The sequence below is a fragment of the Petaurus breviceps genome, unplaced genomic scaffold, assembly GCF_028583685.1.
Source record: "Petaurus breviceps papuanus isolate PSGF00001 unplaced genomic scaffold, PetGlider_PUasm1.0 191, whole genome shotgun sequence".
NCBI lineage: Eukaryota > Metazoa > Chordata > Mammalia > Diprotodontia > Petauridae > Petaurus > Petaurus breviceps.
The window spans coordinates 3,370,950-3,391,410 of NW_027185811.1; the positions used below are offsets into that span (position 1 = coordinate 3,370,950).

The 20,461-nt window shown below is 46.7% G+C and overlaps 1 protein-coding gene and 1 long non-coding RNA gene across 2 annotated transcripts in view; one reads left to right on the forward strand and one right to left on the reverse strand.

The window, feature by feature from the left end:
* Window positions 1-87: 87 nt before the first annotated feature.
* The window catches only part of LOC138164677 (uncharacterized), a 27,428-nt gene continuing 7,054 nt past the window's right edge, over window positions 88-20,461 (forward strand). The window contains exon 1 of the long non-coding RNA XR_011169150.1: window positions 88-258. This is a non-coding gene — a long non-coding RNA (uncharacterized lncRNA). The remainder of the gene's footprint in view (window positions 259-20,461) is intronic.
* Window positions 267-9,356, reverse strand: PRPH (peripherin). The gene is made up of 9 exons (XM_069092619.1): window positions 8,741-9,356; window positions 8,172-8,232; window positions 7,838-7,933; window positions 7,079-7,292; window positions 6,890-7,023; window positions 6,561-6,781; window positions 6,270-6,319; window positions 5,287-5,366; window positions 267-5,083 (listed from the first exon to the last, which is right to left on the reverse strand). The coding sequence occupies exons 1-9, from the start codon at window positions 9,274-9,276 to the stop codon at window positions 5,018-5,020; spliced, it is 1,458 nt and encodes a 485-aa protein (XP_068948720.1). The 5' UTR covers window positions 9,277-9,356; the 3' UTR covers window positions 267-5,017.

Sequence of the window (20,461 nt, forward strand, 5' to 3'; positions counted from 1 at the left end):
TGATTGGCCCATCCGCTCCCTCGTACGGAGCGAGGACTGGAACCCAGGTGTCCAATCCACAGAAAGTAGGCGTGTCCTGGGGCATGGGAAGGGGCGGGGCGCTCGTCCCAGCTCCCCCTCCCCCTTTCCTCTCTCCCCTCTCCTCCCCACCCGGAAAGGATGGGCTGACGTCCCGAGGGTTTATTCGCCAAGGGTGGCGGGAGGGGAGGAGAAGGCACGGCCTGGGCCGAGAGTCGCGGTGGGAAGAAGGCGGTAGGGGTAAGTCCCCCGAGATCCCGCGGCTGGCCGGGAGGGGAGGAGGGGGAATAGTGACAGGTTCGACCTAGACCTGACCGCGTGACCACAGGCTTCGTTGACGTCATCCTTGGAGCCATTTTGAAACGTCCTTGGTGGGCTTCTGGGGGTGCAGGAAAGGGAATGGGGGAGTGAGAGCCCTTCGGGGGTCGCGTTACTCCCCTGCTCCGAAGCTTTCTATGGCTCCCCACGGCATACTGAATAAAGTCCACATGGCATCTGTCTTCCTTGAGAAACTTCTTGATGTGGTAGACTAGTCAGTGCAAAGACTTGATTTCACTCTTATCCTTAACTCCGCGCGTGCTTGTAATCAAGCTTTGTAATGGAGCTCTCTAAGCGTCAGTTTTCTCAACTGTAACCATCCCCTTCTCGGGTTTTAAGGGAGTGATAAGGTTCCTGGATGTGAGTTATCCTGGCCTTCCATCATCTTTTTCTCTCACTCGGTTTTCCCTTAAGAGCTCTTTATAAACTCTGCCCCCTATTACGTCCCATTAAAACCCTACCTTACCTTGCCTTGTTGAAGCCTTTCACTGAGGTTCCCGCAGCTGAAACTTGCACTGAAGCTTGTTCAGACCTCTAGTCTACTCGTACCGCCACTTGTGTGGTAACTGCATTTTCAGTCCTGGTTTTCTAAAATACTTCTGTAAGGATCAGAAAACCCCACAAGTTTCCACAGAGAGAAAAAGAATGTGTGACTATCTCCATCCTGCCCTGGACTGAGAGAGGACAAGATAGTTGTTATTGTCCCAAGTGCGTTCTGGATTTTGTTGCTGCTCAGTGGAGTCCAACTCTCTGTGACCCCATTTGGGGTTTTCTTGGCAGATACTGGAGTGGTTTGCTATTTCTTTCTCCAGCTCATTTTACAGATGAGAACACTGAGGCAAACAGGGATACGTGACTTGTTCAGGGTCATAAGTGTCTGAGGTCACATTTGAATTCAGATCTTCCTGATTCCAAGTCTAATGTTCTATCCACTGTACCACTTAGCTGCTCTTGCATTCTGGATAGAAAGATACTAACATTTATGATATTTAATACAAATAACTATCCCTCTCCCTGTTTTATCTTCATTACTAAACCATAATTCTTTTTTTTCTTAAAGCAATCAGGGTTAAGTAACTTGCTCAAGGTTACACGGCCAGTTATTTCTGGGTGTGGTGCTAAGTATCTGAGCCTGGATTTGATCCAGGTCATCCCGACACTGGAGCCAGTGCTCTTACTCCGCTGAGCCACCTGGCTGCCCCTAAGCAATTGGGGTTAAGTAACTTGCTCAAGGTTACACGGCCAGGTGTTTCTGGGTGGGTGCTAAGTGTCTGAGCCCGGGATTCGATCTCTAGGTCTTCTCAACACTGGAGCCGGTGCTCTTACTCGCTGTGCTACCTGGCCGCCCCTACTAAACCATAATTCTTGTGAAGACAAGAATCATATTCTTTGTAAAATTGCCCAACAATCCTATTATAAATATGTGATATCCACCATATATTTGTTGAATGAATAAATGAATGATGGTTCCATTGAGGGTAGTTGGTTGAGCCTGCTGTCTGAAAAACCTGGGACAAGGTGAGAGCTTCACAACCTCAGAGAGGAAAAGGGTTGAGAGTTGAGGGGGAAAGGGCAGCTGAGGGAGGTCCATATGTTCACCTCTGCAGGTGGACTGGGTCTTCCTTGGAGAATCAATCAACATTTATTAAGTGCCTGTTAAGGGTACCAGAGATACAAAAAAAGGTGAAAGAGCTCAAGGAGCTCACAATCTAGTGGGGAGAAGACAACACATAAAAAGAAGCTGAAAGAGGGGATGGGGAGAGGGTACCCCGAAGGTGTGATGAGGTGGCTATGCTGGGCTCCCTCCTTGGCTGGAGGATCTGGGGTGGGGGACAGATGTCCAATGCCCACCTCCCATCCTGTCCAGTCAGAGGGAGGGGTCCCAAGGCCAGAGGGCTCTCAGGAGGAGCGAATTTCCAAATAGATTCAGTCATGCTGGAAGATGAGTTACTGTGAGAATGATAAGAACAGTGAAGGAGAAAAGGAACTGAGAAGTTAGACCACTTCTCAGTGGTGAGAATAAGTAGCACTAGAATCTCCCTCCTCAAAGATCCTTTAGGGTAAGAAAAACAAGTTGGACTGTCCAAGAGAAGGTTGCCCTGCTCAAAGGTAATGGACGGTTTGGAGGTAATGCCATGGTTTGGAGTTTCTAGCAAAGGGCAGAGGTTTATTTTGGTCCTTTTCTGTCTTTTTCTCAAAAGAGTTAGGGTCATTCTTTGAATCTATGAAAAGTAACTGAAGAAGATTGATTAGAGTCTCCTATTCATGTTACTTTTTACATTTATTGGCAATTTCCCTCTAAGCGAGTGATTTTTAAAAATTAACCACTACAAGGGGAGAAAGACTCAGGTCATATATGTAAAGCTTATAGATCTTAGAGGTTTATTGAAAGATGTTCTTTGTACCCAGGAGAGGCCTCAGGTCTGGTGGGAATGTGGTCCTTCTCTGGTCTATGTCTTGAGCTAGCTTTCAGCCAACTACTCCAAGACTGCAAGAGCTTGTGATTCAGATCATTGGTGGGAGAAAAGGATTGGGAGAGGGGAAGGATAGTAGCTCCCCAAGGCGCTAGTGGGGAATGGGTGGATGTTAACCTTCTAGGTCTCTGAGAAGTTTGCAGAATGGCTTTCTGGAACAGCTGAGTTCTGCTATCTCAAATCAGCTTGGTGGTGGTGGTTTGGGTAGACTAGGTGGAAGAACATCTCCCAAAATCGCTCGCAGGCTTTTCCATATTATACAAAAAGGGTTCCATTTTTGTCCATGTAAAAGGTGGTTAAACTTTTCTGATTCTCAGGTATCCTATGGCAGTGACTAGCTGGGATGGGGATGCATCCTTCTTCTGACTCCTTAGGATGCAAACTATGTTATCGATAAGAACTAGGGCGCTACAAAAAATGTATTTCATGGGCTCAGATGAGCATTATCACAATTTAGGAAAGAGGAAAAGATCTTCCCAACAAACACAATAGTGAGATTTTGTAGGTAAGTAGAAAACAAACTACAGACAGTTCTCACGTTACCCAAATTTGACTTTACTAAAGAATTCTGAAAGAAATCTGCATTCCCAAGAAACACCCATGTTAACTTTACTGTGCTCCCTTTTCACTCCTGCCCCTAGGCAGCCTCACCACCCCCTGCTCCCCACCAAAAAAAAAAATCCTCCACATAAAAACAGAAGAACTGACATAGGACAGATCACCTCACCTCCTTGAACCTTCCTGCCCCACTCTACCAACCTGCCAGGTGTCTGGCCCCCTTCGATGCATCCTCAGCACCAGCTAAAGGGGTGATGCACAGTTGGGTTATTACATTACTTGGCATTTGGGGTTTGGTGGAAACTAGGCCCCAAGCACATGTGTCCCTATGTGTGACTGTCCTCTCCTGTCATTGACCATGTACAGCCCCAATGTGTCTGGTTTGCACCCCACCCCTCCTTCTTCCTGGTTAAGCCAGGCCCCCATGTGACTGATCCTGCTTCCAGTGTTTCTCTTCCTGCTCTCCCTTCTCTGTCCCTCCATGAGGTGGGAGTTTGGGTGGGGGTGGGTGCAGCCGTCTTTCAAGCAAATTCACATTATGTAAAAATCATTTTACATAGAGGTCTGAAGAATGTCCACTGAGAACTTTCCATATACTAGACAATTTTTCTTGCTATTAACTAACTTGACTCACTGCTCTGGGAAATTGCCTGCGGTTTACTTCTAGAGGAAGGACAATAGAAACTTGTCTTTAAGGACTTACAGCTTTTTCTTTGGATTCTTTGTATGAATGAGTTCATTAGATTGTGACTAGGGTGGGAGGAACTTTCATAAGTCTTCTTAAGGAGAAAAAAGCTTGTTTATCAGTGTCCTGCCTGTGTATATCTATGTTCTCCAGCAAGCTGTGTTGACTTGTTTACATTTGCAGAGGAACATAGGCATTTGTGGTTGCAAAAAAAAAAAAAAAGGAAATAGAAAACCTATCAATGTTAAGAGTATAGAGCTACCAAGACTAGACATCATGAGAGGCCTTGCCGAAGTTGACCATTGGTTGTTCTTTGATGGCATTCTCTTCCCTCCACCTTGTTGTGGTCTGACCACATTCAAAGTTAGTCCTATGACCATTGAGAGCATTTTCTGGCCTGGCGGTGAGCCAGAATGGTGTCAGGCTGGGGTGGGACATGCAGTCCATGCTCCCTCTTCAGGGTTGTAGTAGTGAAGCCATCTAAAGCCCCCTCCCACCACCCAATCCCATATCAGACTCTGAGCCAAGGGTCTCTTTTGATGGTAACTTTGTTTTATTTATGATAAAAGCAAAATGCAGAGGTTTAGCAGAGATAGGGGAAGGTATCCTGGACTGCATATACTCCTGGGTTGCAGGGTAGGGGGAATCATCTTCAGGTCAATGGGCTCACCCATTGGTTGGAAGGGGGCACAATTAGGATGGATGCTAGGCCACAGATATGCAAAAGGACCAGAAGAGGCCAAACTCATGTTGTGGAAGGAGGAGACCCCCTGCCAGGAAGATTGGAGAATGCATCCACAGCACCAGCTAAAGGGGTGACCCACAGTTGGGTCATTACATTACTTGGGATTGGGGTTTGGTGGGAACTAGGCCCCAAGCACCATGCAGGGTATAGGGGCCAGTTCAGACCCCTGATCTCAAAGTTTAGGGAGAGAGTAATAGGCATCTTTGGTTCACTGAAGGCTTAGTAGCTGTGAGTGGAAGACTTATCTATTTCACTCCTCTGTTCCTTATGGGACTCTGTCACCACCTGCCGAGAAGTATAGGCTTAGTGGGGATTGAGGCCTGTTGGCTCCCACTGGCTCCCTCCCCTCATGAAAGCTGGGGTTTACCCTTCCCTGGCCTAAGGAACCACAGCTTTCACCCCATCTGTCCATCACCCCCACCTCACAGAAATAAGGAACAGAACTAAGGACCTCCTTCCTGGTGTCCCTCAGGTGCTTCCCGACTCACCTCCCCATCTCGAGTTTCTATGGTCTTGATCAAAACCATCTTTCGGCTATGGGTGTCCGAGGGAAGTTCAGGCTCAGGCACTTAAGAGAGCAGAGCATTGGGGTGGGGGGGTAGATGGGGGCAGGACAGGGAAAGGAAATAATTATAATAATACTTTACACATTTTGCACAGTTTCACAGCATTTTAAGGTTTATAACATTTTACAGATATTCTCACTTGAGCCACATAAGTCTGAGGTAGTTGGTACAAGTATACATACTTATCCCCATTTTATAAATTAGGAAACTATTGTGCAAAGAACACAATTTAGTCATGAGAGACCTAGGTTTGTGTTTCAGCTTTGCTCCTGGCTAGTTATATTATCCTCAGGAAGTCAGTAATCCCTTTCAGCCTCAGTTTCCTCCTTTGGAATATAGAGATTATAATACCTGTACTGCTTACCTCAGGGTATTGTTAAGCTTAATTTATTATTTCTAAATTATTTATTATTTCTAAAGCTTAAAATGTCACAGAAATATGAGCTATTAAGTGACTGGCCCAAGATCATACAGTCACCAACAGAACGGGGGCTTGAGCTACCCCCAAATCAGATGTTTGTTGGTGAGTGGAAGCTTTGAAAGGCCCAGGTGTGAAGGGGAAGGACTCAGATCTCTTGCCTCCTTGGAGAAATAGGGAATATAAGTTATTCTGGGTTATAAAAGAGAGCTGGGATAGGGAACCTAAAAGGTATACGCCGTAAAGACAGCCAGCATTGTGTAATTGAGGCAGCCTGAGATTTGAAGTCAGAGGATCTGGACTTGACTCTTTGCTCTCCTTACTGATCTTGGGCAAATTACTTTTTTTCTATGAGGGATTTCAGTCAAATTGTTTAAGGTCCCTTATGACTAAATCCTGTCATCCAATGGGGTAGGAAAATGAAGGCATCTAGAGGTGGAGAAGGGGGTATGAGCACAGCTGATGTGTGTCTATGTCTGTGACTTACCAGATGTTTTCATGCTGAAGGAGGCAAAAGAGTGGATTGGCACAGAGATCCTGGGGAAAGGGTGTGGACAGTGTGATCAGAGATGGGGCTTCTCTCTAGTCTCTCTTCTTTTCTCTAGTCCTTTGACAACTCTCCATCTTCCCTCATTCCTTCCTTCCTTCCCTCCCTCCCATCTTCACTAACTAGTATCCCCTACCCAAGCCTGCTCCCTTCTCCTGTTCCCCCAGATCTTCCATCCTCCTTTTCCTGTCTTGTAGTGTCTGTCCCCATCTTGCACCCCATTACTCCCACCTGCTCTCCTCTCCCTCCAGCAGCTTCCTGTAGGTGGCAATCTCAATATCCAGGGCCATCTTGACGTTGAGCAGTTCCTGGTACTCACGAAGATGTCGGGCCATCTCCTCTTTCAGCTGCCGGAGCTCTTCCTCCAGCCTGGCAGCCCCAGCCTGATACCCCCCAGCCTCCAGGGCAAACTGCTCTTCCAACTCTCGAAGTTGCCGAAGCAATGCCTCATTCTACCAAGGGCAGGAGAGCAGCTCTTTATCTGGCTGTCCCTCCCATGTTCCCTGCCACCCAAGTTTCAGGTAACCCCTCGGAAGCCCCAGCATCCGGATGGCACTTACAGTCCCCCGTAGCCCATCCACCTCACAGGTTAGACTCTGGATTTGCCTTCGGGACTCATTCATCTCCTGCTTGGCCTGGCGAAGGGCCTCATGGTTCCTGTTGGCTGCATCTGACAGGTCTGCGTACTGGGTGGGGTGGGGGAGTCACAGTTGAGGATGTGGGTTCTAGACCCCTCCTCCCAACTTCCCTTGCCCTCAGTCCCTCTTCCCCTGCATCCCCCAGCCTCCAGGTCCACACCTTAGACTTGTACCATTCTTCCGCCTCCTGCAGGTTCTTCACCGCTATGCTTTCATACTGAGTACGGATATCTCTGAGTGCTGCTGTCAGCTCTGGCTTCACTGTGGCCTCCACCTCCACCTGCACTTGCTGGCTCTCCAGGTTCACCTGTAGGTCCCTCAGCTCCTGCCACCCAATGACCACACCCCATGTGGGTCCACCACATTATCCTGATATACATCTCATGGACACTGGGCATATTTGCACATACTAGCCACACACCAGATGAATGCCACACCCAAGAGGTCAGAACTGCACCCAGGCCAACCATTCCAGGAACAGGCAAAGGAACACCCAAGCCCCAGACATATAGACAGAATCAGCCCCATGTAACCCACCCTTCCCTGTCTTCCTATGTACCCACACACATGCCACATAGAAATGGGGAAAAAGGAAGAAGAAATAACAAAGATGAACAGGTAGAGGTAGTTAGAAACTGTAGAGGATAGAAATGCCCTTGCCCTGGGGCCTCTCCTGTGTCTGCTTGCAGGGATACAATTCTACTGCTCACCACCAGGTGGTGCATGGGTGTGAGTGAGCACCACTCATGGGTGTGAGTAGGGGCAGGAGGCAGCTCTCTCCTAAGGCCCCTCCTTTCTCATAGACCCTCTGGAGAATTAGATCTTATCCCCTCCACTCCCACGCCCTGCCGCTTCCCATCAGCCACTTACCTCCTCGTGTAGCTTTTTGAGAAATTCTATCTCATCCATCAGGGACTCAATCTTCCTTTCCAGCTCCAGGCGGGACAGCGTTGCATCGTCCACATCCTAGGCAGGGCACGTTGCTCAGAGGGCAGTGAGTCGGTCAGGTTCAGTAAGGATATGAACCTGCTCCTGACTGCCCTGGAGATCTCATCCACTGCCCCCCTCACCAGAGATCACTGACTGTTTTGGGGGAGGGGATGTGCCCAGGAGGGGAGGTGCCCATGGCGATGCCACAGCCTGGGGAGTCTCAGGATGATGGACAAGGACCCAAGATCCAGTCTGGGGGCCACGCCCTGCTTACCTTCCGGAAAAGCACCAGATTATTCTCGGCATCCTCTCGCTTATGTATCTCCTCTTCCAATCTGACAGGTACAATAGTAAGAGACTGAGCCCAGGAAACACTGCTCAACCTCCCACCACAAGACCCTTTCCTTTGATTCCCTTGGCTACCACCTGATGCAAAAACTAGGGTTTCTGGGTAGAAGCCACTCCAGACCACAAAGTTAGAGGAAACAGGTACTGTAACATAATTGCTCTGGGTGTTCTAAGTGTTCCCCTCAAGGATCTGTGAAGGACTGAATGTGGACGGATGTCCCCCAGGAGATGCAGCAAAGGAAGGACCAGAATCCAAAGCAGTGTTACTTCTAGCCTGGTGCCCTGTCCCTAGGGCCAGGGTGAGCCACACCCCAGCTCTGTGTTGTCTGGGAGAGAAGCAGAGTGGATAAAGCTACCTGATACAAATCCAATCTCCTCCTATGCTCTAAGCCTCCCAGACCCATTTCCCCCTAACAGGTGATTCATGTCCCTTCCCCCACCACCACCTGTCCCACGCCTTGGGCCCCTTTTTTTCTCTGTGCAAGTTGCCCTGACCTTTGCTTGAGAGCCGCCAGATCCTCTGCCAGCCCATCCCTCTCCACCTGCACTCGGTCACGGTCTCGGCCCAGCAACTCCAGCTCCCGACGAAGCTCGCGAAGTTCCTGTTGGCACAGTTGGTCGGCCCGGGCTGGCTCCTGGCCTCGGACCTGACTCAGCTCCCCCCGGAGGGCTGCATTCTGTTGCTCCAGGAACCGAACCTTCTCAATGAAGCTGGCAAAGCGGTCATTGAGTTCCTGAAGCTCCTGCTTTTCATTGCTTCGGGTGGCCAGGAACTCCTGGTTCAGGGCCTCGGCCAGGGAGAAGTCAAGGCGCTCTGAGGGCAAGCGCAGGGCACCTACCCCAGCTCGGGGGCCCCGGAAGCTCCCCAGACGGACAGAGGAGCTGGGGGATGGAGAGGTCAGCAGGCGGCTGGAAAAGCGGGAGCCTGAGGAGTAGGAGAAGGAGCCTGGGGACAGTGAGGGTGGCGCCCCAAAGGTGCGGCGGTAGGAGGTGGAGCTGGAGCTCGTTCGAAGGCCTGATAAGTGACTCATGGTAGCTGAGCTCTGGGTCCACACAGCCAGCCAGAGGAAGACTGCAGAGCAGCCGTGGGGGTTGGGGAGGAGATGCTGATGGATCCAGAGGCTGCTTTATAGCCCAGCCAAGCACCAGGGGGGGCCGGCTCCTCCCACTGGCCTGACTGCTGAATCTGAGTGAGGCTGTGTGGGAAGGGGGCTGCTTCTCCATCCCCCTACAAACCCTCCAGCCCACTCACCTTCGTGGCCCAGCATTTCTAACTTGGGGGAAAAGCAGATTTGTCCCCTTAGCCCTGGGTTTCCTAGGGTGAACAGAGGAGATGGGACCCCAGGCTAATTTCAGATGGAATTAATCTAAGTCATTCAGTATTTATTGGGCCCAGCACTGTGCTGGGTGTTTTAGGGGCTGATCCCTACCTTCAAGGAAAAGTAAATTGCATGGGAAGGGGATAGATATGAGGGGACATGAGAATGTTGTGAGGAGTTCAAGGTGCAGGTGTTTAACAAAGAAATTTAGATGAAGGAAGATATAAAGTGACAGGGCTACTGCCCCCTACACTCCGTGGATGACAGAGAAAAGATATGAGAAAACGACACCACACACACACACACACACTCGTGCGCGCCAAGACACTTGGACCTTGTTTTGAGCTTGTAGGTACTGTTCCATCCCCCTCCCTCCAACCCCAAGTTAAGTCAGAATGAGGTGCTGGGGACCACAGTCATGCTTTGATATTCCTTTGTTGTATGTGTGTATGTATAGAAAATCGTCAGAAGTGGGGGTGGGCAGGTGCCTCCCTTCTCCCCAGGGCCCTATCAAAGGCTGCTGCCTGGCGCCAGTTCCAGTGCTAATGGAGAAAAGGCTCTCCCCCACCCCCCATCTTCTCCAGCCCCCACCTTGGGCACTTGACTCTGGCCATAAACTGCTAGCCTGCACTCTCAGCCTTAAAGACACAGTCCCTACAGAGCCATGCCTGACCCATATCACTGCCTTAATGAGGGCTTAGCCCCAAAACCTGAGACCCTACTCCCATCAGCTCCTTGGGAGAGGGGGAGAGTGGGAAGGGAAGAAGTGGGGGGGGAGAAAGACTGATTCTGGTCTGATGAGGCTCATTGAAAGGGTCCCATTTCTCCATTGTCTGGATTTATCGGCTTCTCTCTCCTCCCCAGCTCTGTGCCCTTCTGTCACAGGCTTTACTGGAAGAGGAGGAGATTCTAGAGATGGGAAGGGGTGGAGGAAGGAGTGAGGGGAAGGCTTGCTCAGCTGTCTTAAGAACAGGAGGGGATCAGGCAGCTCCTGCCAACGTTCATCAAGAGAAAGAGAGGTTGAGATTGATTTTCAGTCTTCAACAGTCAATAGGAGGAGGCTAAACTGGACAGGGATAAAATGGGCAAAGACAGAGATCAGGGAGGGAGGAGGAACTGAGCGAGACTGAGGAAAAGAGAAGAAAAGGTAACAGCAATAGAGATGTATGTACACACTCAACACATTTCCATGGGAGTGCCCCAAAAGTCCAACTGCAGTTTTAAGCTTTAAGAGCTAAAAACTGCACTAAGATTTTTGGGACACCCTGCATGTCTGTCTTATAAAACTTTCATATAGCTAGATATGCATATCTGTACCCCATCCACACGAACATTTTATAGACATATAACAATTCACATAAGGAAGGACCTGGATATAGTCCCTAGACTTGAACGTTTGGAGACATGGTGTGTGAGCAAGAGGGCCAGATTTGAATTAGAGGACCTGGGTTTGAATCCTGGGTCTGTCACTTATCTGCATGACCATGGCCAAATCACCTTTCCTTTCTGGGTCTGAGTTTCCTCATCCAAAAAATGATCGTGTTCGATTTGATGGATTCTGAGATCCCTCCCTGTTAAAGCTCTAATCCCAAGAAACTAAGCCAGAGGAGAAGCTTGTGAAATGGAAAGAGAAATGATATCAGCTTAAATTTAGATAGTACTTTCCATATAACAGGGCAGCTAGGAGGCACAGTAGATAGAGTGCTGGTCCAGGAGTCAGGAAGACCTGAGTTCAAATCTGGCCTCAGACACTTAGTAGCTGTGTGACCTTGGACAAGACACTTACCTTGCCTCAGTTTCCTGTAAAACGAGCTGGAGAAAGAAAAGGCAAACCACATCTGTATCTTTGCCAAGAAAACCCCAAATGGGGTCACAAAGAATCAGAAAAAACTGAAATGATTCAACCACAAAATTCCATACAAAAGGGAAGGAAATAAGCACTTATATAGCACTTCCATTTGTCAGCCACATACCCTCATTTTACTGATGAAACTGAGGTAAATTGAGGTTAAGTGACTTGCCTAGGGTCACATAGCTAGTATCTGAGTCAGGATTTTACTTTAGGTCTGACATGGCTCCAGATCCAACGCTCTATTCACTGCACCAATGGACTGTGAGTTCATTGAGTCAGGCAGTGAAAAAGTCTTATCTCCATTTTACATATGAGGAGAATGGGACCGGAGAGGAGAAGGAACCTGTCCAGAGTCACACAGCTGATAGGGGATGGAGCTGGAATTCAGACTTAGATTTTTTGGCTTCCTGTGCTGTCTACACAGGAAACAAAAACCTAGATTCCAGTGCCAACTCTGCCCCAACTGGCATGAGTTCACCTGTCTTTGCCTCAGGTTGAAAAAGTAAGGTTCCTTTTAGCTATGACATTCTATGGCAATCAGGTTGAATGAGGCCACACAAGAGGCCTCAACTCCAGCTCTTTTAGGGAGCTTTTGTCCTGGATTTATGCTTTCCAAAGTATAGGGTTTTCTAACATGCGTACACTTACTGGTGAAAATCGTTTTGGGTGGTGTGCGTGTGTTTGTGTGTGTACTTTGTTCACTGAGAGGTCAGCATTCCAAGGCTCAACAATCCAAGGTCAGCCAGCTGCGGTAAGATGCTTCTCTCTGCCCTCTTTCTTTGCATTTCCTCTGAGATCAGGCCAACGCCCAGCTCTGCTTAGCAAACCATCCTCTCCTCCCTCCACCGCTCTCTCTCTCTCCTTCCCTCCCACCAAGTCCCCCGCTCCCTCCCCTTTCTGCGTTAGTCTCTCCCTGTACAGCTACTATGGACATCTCTCTATTTATGGGGCTGGTTTTGTGGATAGAGAAATGGAAAGGGAGAAAGGTGACCTGAGTCATTTCATCCCTTTCACCCAAACCTTCCATGAATGGAGAGTAGAGGGTAGAGAAGGAAGGAGAATCCCATTCTCTTCTTCCTAAGGTAGCCATTTCATGAGGAGAGGGCCAGGAAAGCCATTACTATTTCTGCCACATTCCTGGGTACAAGCAAGTATAGAAATGTCTGGTTTGGAGCCCCTCATTACTTAGGTGAGGCCTCAGTCACCAGAAAAGTGAATTCTTCCTGAGTCATCCAGATTGGAACTAACATGTTCTAGAAGGGGAGAAACCAGATTGTTAATTACCTCAAATGAAAGCCTTCAAGGAGAGCCAGGCTGCTACCTAGTCCCTTCCTCCCAGCTAGAACCCATTACTGGTACAAGAACCAGGGAGACACTGAACTTCGGGGGTGGAGAAGATGGAGTATCCTTACCCTCCACCTTGTCTTCCCATCAACTAGCAGAAATCAGGTAGGTAAAACTACCTGGGGGTAGGGGAATAGTAGCAAAGGGGTAGTTTGACATTGGGGGCTGCCAGGATGGGGGAATGTGGAGAGTGGGTTCTGTCCTTTTTTGAGGCCTTAGTGCCTCAAAAAATTCAACAGTCAACAGGCATTTATTAATTACAAACTCTACCAGACATGGTCCTAGGTGCTGAGGACATAAAAGCAATGAAACATTCTCTACTGTGATGGAGCTTATATTGTAATGGGAGAGAAAGGTTTATGTATGTGTGTATGTATGCACACATGTGTATGTGCTTATATATACATACATACATATATGATATGTACATACCTGTATGTACATATATTATAAGTAAATAAATAAATACCAGGTGGTTGGGAGAGGGAGGATACTAGCTGTATGTATGACTAGAAAAGCATCTTCCTCTTGAAGGAGGAGAGTTTTGTAAGGTACAGAGGAGGAAGGGGTTTATTTTAGGTATGAGGGATAGACAGTACAGAGACACATGGCTAAGGTGTGGCTGGAGTGCTGTGTGTGAGGAACAGAGAGAGGGCTAGTTTGGCTGGCAGGGGAGTAATATGTGGAGTTGGAGAGAGAGTTCGGGGCCAGGTTGTAAAGTGCTTTAAAAGCTAAGCAGTTATTAGTCAGTTATGTCCAATTCCCATTTGGGGTTTTCTTGGTAAAGATACTGGAAGGGTGTGCCATTTACTTCTCCAGCTCATTTTACAGATGAGGAAACTGAGGCAAATGGCGTTAAATAATTTGTCCAGGGCCACACAGATAGTAAATATCTGAGATCAGATTTGAATTTAGGAAGATGTTCCTGCTCTAAGTCTGGCACTATCCACTGCACCACCTAGCTGTCAAGCTAAGCAGACAAGTTTCTATTTTGTCTTAGAGGTAAACAGGGAGCCACTGGAGTTGATTGACCAGAGGAGTGACATATCATATATATGCTTAAGCAAAATCACTTTGACAGCAGAATGGAGGATGGATCTGAGTGGGGAGAGACTTGATTCAGGAAAACCAGTCAGAAGACTGCTGTAATAATCTAGGTGAGCAATGATGGAGCTGGGAAGGGTTCAAGAGAGCCAGAGTTACCAACAAAGTATCAAGGAGGGGCAGCCAGCTGGCTCCAGTGTCAGGATGACCTGGGGATCAAATCCGGGCTCAGATACTTAGCACCCACCCAGAAACACCTGGCAGTGTAACCTTGAGCAAGTTACTTAACCCCAATTGCTTAGGGGCAGCCAGGTGGCTCAACGAGTAAGAGCACAGGCCCCAGTGTTGGGATGACCTGGGGATCAAATCCGGGCTCAGATACTTAGCACCACACCCAGAAATAACTGGCAGTGTAACCTTGAGCAAGTTATTTAACCCCGATTGCTTAAAAAAAAAAAGTACCAAGGAAACTCCTCCCTCATTCAAAAAACCACAGGATCCATTCTTTGAGCAGAGAGCTTCCTAGGGTGAGCACATCAATTTCCATTCTTATGTGCACTGGGAATCATCACCTCCCAAATCTATATCTCCAGCCTTGACTTCAAATTTTTGTTTTCAGCTGCATGTAGGACATCTGTTCATATACAAACCAAATAGATCAAGGCCAGAAAACTGTTATCCTTTCCCAAACTGGTTTCCCTTTCACTCTTTTTCTGTCCATGACATCTCATCCAATCTCCCAAGGTGAATAAAGTCATCTTTGACTTCTGTTTTCTAATAGATGCTTGGGGTTTTTTTTTTTTTTGGCATCTATTGAATGCTTTCTGTGACTCAGGTGCTGTGCTAAGAGTGTCACAAATGTTATCTGAACAAGCAGCCATTCATTTGCTGAGAGGATAGTATGGAGGGGATTCCTACTTGTTATGAGCTATACTGGATGACCCTTGAGGGCCTTTTTAACTCTGGGTTTCTACAAAAATTTCAAGTTATCATGAAGTTCTGGTAATTTTTCCTTTTAATATCTCTCAGATTCATTTATTTTCCTTTTATTCATTTTCATTGTCATCACCCTAATTTTGCCCTTCATCTCATGTCTCAATTACTGTGCCAGCATCCTAGTTCTGGGTCATTTATCTTTTAAGGGAGATGAGTCATATTTTGGGTAATATTCTCAGAATTAAATTTTTTGAAAAGCTAAATTATGTATATATGCATATGTAAGGAGAGAGAAAGAGGGAGAGAGGGAGGAGAGAAAAAGAGAGAGAGAGATTTTAGCTGAGGAGAGCTAGTCGCAATTATCTACTCTTTGGCCCCCCTACTGCTCTCTTCATGTATGATTTTCTCTTTAGTCACTACCCTCAGTCATACCAGGGATGGAGTTAAGAACTTGTCAAGGGAGAGATAATGGGAAGGGAAGGTGCTTAAGGCCACTGCTTTGAGCCTATCTACTTACCAAATCTCCCATGAGGATACTGCTGACTTACACTATATGTGGGAATATTCAGATTCAATTTTTTTTCTCCCTTTTTAGAGAGCTAGTAAGATATAGATAGAAACGGAGGCACCCTAGTATGATTAGTGAATAAGTCTAAGGGCACATTTGGGTGTCCTAGGTGCTGTAGCAGCAATAACAGGCCACACTTTTTCTGCCTTACCTCCTGCAACCTGCATGAAAACAGTGAGTTAATTAACAAGGGAGTATAATATGCAATTTATCCACTAGATGGAGCTACATTCAAGCCATCCGACAAGTGGTTTCATCAGGGTATCTATTGCCCTTGTGTGGGTTTTTAACAAGGTTTGTAGTATCCCTACTGCTCAGCAGAGGTCACTTTCCTGCAGACTTAGACTGTTGCCTCCCCTCTCCCCCCAAGATGGCAGCTAGAAGCCAAGGTAGGTAGGTGGCAGGTAAAGCCAGATTTAAAATGTATTGTAGAAGGAAAAAAATGGAATGTTATCCTTCCAGGGTCCACCCCAACTTGAACTGGTCCCTGCTTTGCAACCTCAACATTATCTTCACTGTTCTTCATCCCAGATATCCATTCAGTTGGCAGATCTTGCCATTTCTATCTCCGTAACATCTCTTGCATTCTGTTCCTTCCCATTCCCCCAGCTACCTTAGTCTAGGCCCTTACCACTTCTGACCTAGATTCTCAAAATAGCTTCCTAATTTCTCTCCCTGCCTCAAGTCCCTCCTAGACTCTGTGGCCAAAAAGGTTTTGCTTAAGCACAGTTATGACCGTATCACTCCTTTAACTCAACTCCACTGGCTGCTAATATCTCTAGGATAAAATATAACATCACCACCCCCTTTTAGCTCTTAAAACCCTTCTTGGATATTAGTTTCCCTCTCCTACTCTTTGATCTAGCTAACCTAGCTTCATTATTCCTCACATAGGATACCCCATCTCTTATCACCATGCCTTTGTTGGCAATCCCTCAAGCCTGAAGTTCACACCTTTCTCACCACCTCTATTCCTGTATTCCTTCAAGATGCAGTTCAACCACTACTTTCTATAGCATGCTTTTCTTGATGCCCACAGATAGTGTCCTCCCTATCCAATTACTTTGTATTTATTCCTTATATACTTCCATAATTTCTTGTCTCCCCAGTTAGATTGCAAATTCCATAGAAGTAGGGATGATTTCATTCTTTATATCTTGACCTCTAGCACCTAGAGTGTTGTGACCAGTGCTTGGAACATAATAGGTAATTTGTAAATGCTCTTTGCTGGTGATTGATTGTGCTTACACTCCAGGTGGCTACTGTTCTCAGGTTCTAGAGTGTTCTAATGAGTCTGCCCTCCCAAAACTATAGCTCATAAGCCCTCATTAGTAGGTGGTAATGTCAGCTAGTAGACACAAAGAGAACACATTTACTGAGGTGGCACAGTCAAAACTGTGGATACAAAACATTCTGCCCTTCTGATACTCCAGTGTCCCAGATCAGCCAGGAGGATCCTAACGTCAGACAAACATGGCCCTTCTGCTTTCCCAGGGCTGCCACTTGCCCCCGGGAAGAGCATAGAAATAACAAAGGCCCCATCTTCTTGGCCTTTGCCCTGCAGCACCACCCCATGGAGACTGTGAATTTCAGTTAACGTGAAGATGGGAAGGGATATAGAGGAGCTCAGATCTCTTCCAGAGTCCACAGAAATTATCTGTAGAGAATCCCAAATAAAGCAATGATAGAGAAAGAGGGATAGGCTCCTATATCTAGCCCAAATTCAGCAGTAGCTGGGCAGCAGGGGGATAGGGATGAGGGTTAGGGTGGGGAGCATCAAGCTAGGGAAGCCAAAGGGAACTCCAGTAAATGGACCTGAAGTTTGTCAGGATAAGGAAAAGAGTGATACCAGGGAAAATACAAGTAAACAGAACACCAAAATAATGCAGAAATTCTTTAAGGATCTGAAGGACTCACAGAAAAGTGAGATGATTTTTAAAGTAATGGAATTTATTATGTACTTTTAAAAAACCAAGTGGTATAAAATGAGAATTCTTAACCTCATATGCAATCTTCTTTATGTTCTAAATGCTGTGTGTGTATGTGTAAGTTCAGAATAAAAAAACCTTTAAAAATACTATGAGTGTTTACCAGTGGAACAAATCCAGACAGATAGAAAACACCACAAGCAGGGCAAAGCTTCAGAGAAAAATATGGCCAGGCTGCAGGGACTACAAGAATAGCTAAGAAGACATGAAGAAAGAGAGAAAATGAAACGAGTTTATAAGGGCTCGGGAGGGGGAAAAAGGAAGGAGAATAGCTTAGAACAGAAGGTGAAAAACCTTAACCCAAATAGTGTATTGCTTGAAAAATCAGAATTCAATGACTCCATGAGATAAAAAGAAATAGTAAAACAAAGTAAAAAGATTGAGAAAATAGAAGGTATCGACTGCCAAAAACAATTGGCTTGGAATATAGATCAAGGAGACATCCTTCAAGACAGGATTGCTGAAAACCAGGATTGCTAACAAATGGGCTATGGAATTCCCCTTCCAGATAAATTTGTCATCACCATAGCTATATAGAAACAACTGTACCTTCCCTGGGTCATTAGAAAGTAAAGCATCTCCTCATAATTTCACTCCATGATCCCTCAAGTCCATATTTGGAAGGCCATCTCAGAGAAAAAGGGGTGGGTTGAGGTTGACAAGCTATTTCCCCAGGGCATAAGGAACCCCTTGAGAGGGTAGGGACCTTGAGGCCTGGGGGGGGACTCCATGCAGGGAATGATACAAGGATGGGCCTGAAAAGGAAAAGTAAGACTTCCTAGAAACCAGAACCAAGACAGAGCCTTCCCCCTTCCTAGGAGGGCATCAGCCTGTTGACATGTTTATGAGGGGTGGGACACCTTATCAGCTCTATCCCTCAAGCCTCTCTCATATGCCAGCTATGAGGCCAGCAGCTCAGCCTACTGGGAGAACTTTCCAGGATCATCATTTCCCAGGGTATCCAAGTTGTACCTGCTTTTCCTGGTGGGTAGAGCTGTTCATAAATCAGGCTAACAGATGTCCCTTAGGAGCTGGGAACTGCCCAGGGATGGTGTGGTCCATTGGACAGGGTGGGATGGTTCATTGAAGAGTAATAAGGGATCTAGATTTTGACTGGATCTTTGGTCTCTGACAGAGTCGCCACCTGTTCCTGAAGAGTGATAACAATTAAGGGATCTAGGTAAATATAATCTTGAATGTACCATATACATTTAACAAGAAAGGCCCCTTATGCCATATTCATCTTGTGAAAGGGACCACCTTGCATCACTCAACTAATAATAAGTAAATCTGAATAGAGGATGACAGTTTGGCTCTATGTTATTCAGTAACAACTAGGGTCTGGCAGTAGGTAAGTCACTACTTCTCAAAAGTGGTATGATGAATGGCTGCTTAAGGGAATTTGAAGGTCCAGAATCCTAATGGCCATTTGGTCTAGCCACCCACAGGTGACTGTCAAAGGTTCCACTTATCTTTAACTTCATTGTTAGAGACTTCCAAAAATATGGGTCCCACAATATCCTAAGGGTCCAGGGCAAGAGACTAAATTTTCCAGGGTTTTAGCCTGTTCTTGGGACTTAACTTTACAGAGGTGGGCTTACAAGTGAATCAGGAAATAAGGGCCATCAGGATACCCAGAAAGGAAATGTGGGTCCTCTAAAACTCCATCAGTCAAAAAAATCTCTGCACTTTCTTTTTACATTGTGGGGAAATAAATATCGGTAGCTTATTCAGTACTGTGTTAATGTCTATGTCCAGAATCATCTAGGTTCATTGTCTACTTGACTGTGAAGGCTGGACCCTGAATTTTCCTACCCTTTGTCCCATATGTGGGCTACTGTCATATCTGGGACCTCTGCCATCATGGGACCTCATCCAACCTAATTAACACCATATCTTCAATGTCATGATGGATATCACTACATCCTGCCTTTAGGGAGTGGAACCTTTTTCAATCCTTGGCCACCAGACTCTAGCTACATTATAGAGAATTCAGGTAGCCCTGAGAAGGACAGTGAAGACATATTGAACTCTTTACCAGGTAGAAACAGATGGTTACTGACTAGTCTCAGCCACAGAAACAGAGGTGAGATGGGAAGCATTCTTTTTTTTTTTTTTAAAGCAATTGGGGTTAAATAACTTACTCAAGGTTACACGGACAGGTGTTTCTGGGTGGATGCTAAGTGTCTGAGCCCAGATTTGATCCCAGGTCATCCCGACTCTGGGGGCCGGTGCTCTTACTCGCTGTGCTACCTGGCTGCCCCAAGGGAAGCATTCTTAAACAGCACTTGTAAGGCTCACTCCCTTAAACAGCACTTGGTCCACTTGGTCCACTACATCGACAAGTTTATGAACAGCTACTGAGATGCGCATGACAATTTTGTTCAACTATAGTCCTTGTTAAGCTCCCAGGTGTCATTTCTCTCCCTCATGGGCAATACAGGTTTGTAAGGGGAGATGCTATAACAAAAGACTTTGATGTTAATTTCTGTCACTAAGGAGGAAATACCTTTTATCCTCTTCTGGGATAAAAGAGGAGGATTTGGAGGGGGGTTTTTGGCTTTTTGGAGGGGGCTAGTAAGTGTTAAGTGTCTGAGGCAGGATGTGAACTCAGGTCCTCCTGACTCCAGGGCTGGTGCTCTATTCACTGCCACCTAGCTGCCCCATTTGAGGTTTTCTTAGCAAAGATACTTGAGTGGTTTGTCATTTCCTTCTTCAGCTAATTTGATAGATGAGGACAATGTTGTTCCCTCTGTTGTGCCGAAAGGAGCAATACAAGAGACCCCTGAGAATAAAATTTGGAAGTGGATTTTATTTTCCGTGGGACTGTTCGGGGTCAGACCCAAATTGAACAGCCAGTCTGCATGGACAATGTATTGGCTTTTAAAGGGATGCCATGCAGCCAATGGTTAGGTATTACACAAGCAGAAACTTGCAGAGGCGGAGAACAGTGATTGGTTCGTACACACCTCGAAATTCCCACCATAGCCAAGTCTCCCTGACTCAGAAGCCCGCCCACCTCTGTGGAGGTGAGCTGACTGGGTAAAGGGTGGAACTGACCTGGCAGTCTGCTCACTTCCCTGAGGGAGGGGGATGGGAAAACCAGGTATAACACCTCCCTTCCTTCCTTCCTTCCTTCCTTCCTTCCTTCCTTCCTTCCTTCCT

What these genes read in the sequence shown, in the direction of transcription:
- PRPH (XM_069092619.1), bottom strand. Translation starts at nt 9,276, where the DNA reads ATGAGTCACTTATCAGGCCTTCGAACGAGCTCCAGCTCCACCTCCTAC. An exon ending in TCAAAAAGCTACACGAGGAG is followed by an intron (nt 7,293 to 7,837) that starts GTAAGTGGCTGA and finishes ATTGGGTGGCAG; the next exon opens with GAGCTGAGGGACCTACAGGT. An exon ending in CTTCAGCATGAAAACATCTG is followed by an intron (nt 5,367 to 6,269) that starts GTAAGTCACAGA and finishes TGCTCTCTTAAG; the next exon opens with TGCCTGAGCCTGAACTTCCC.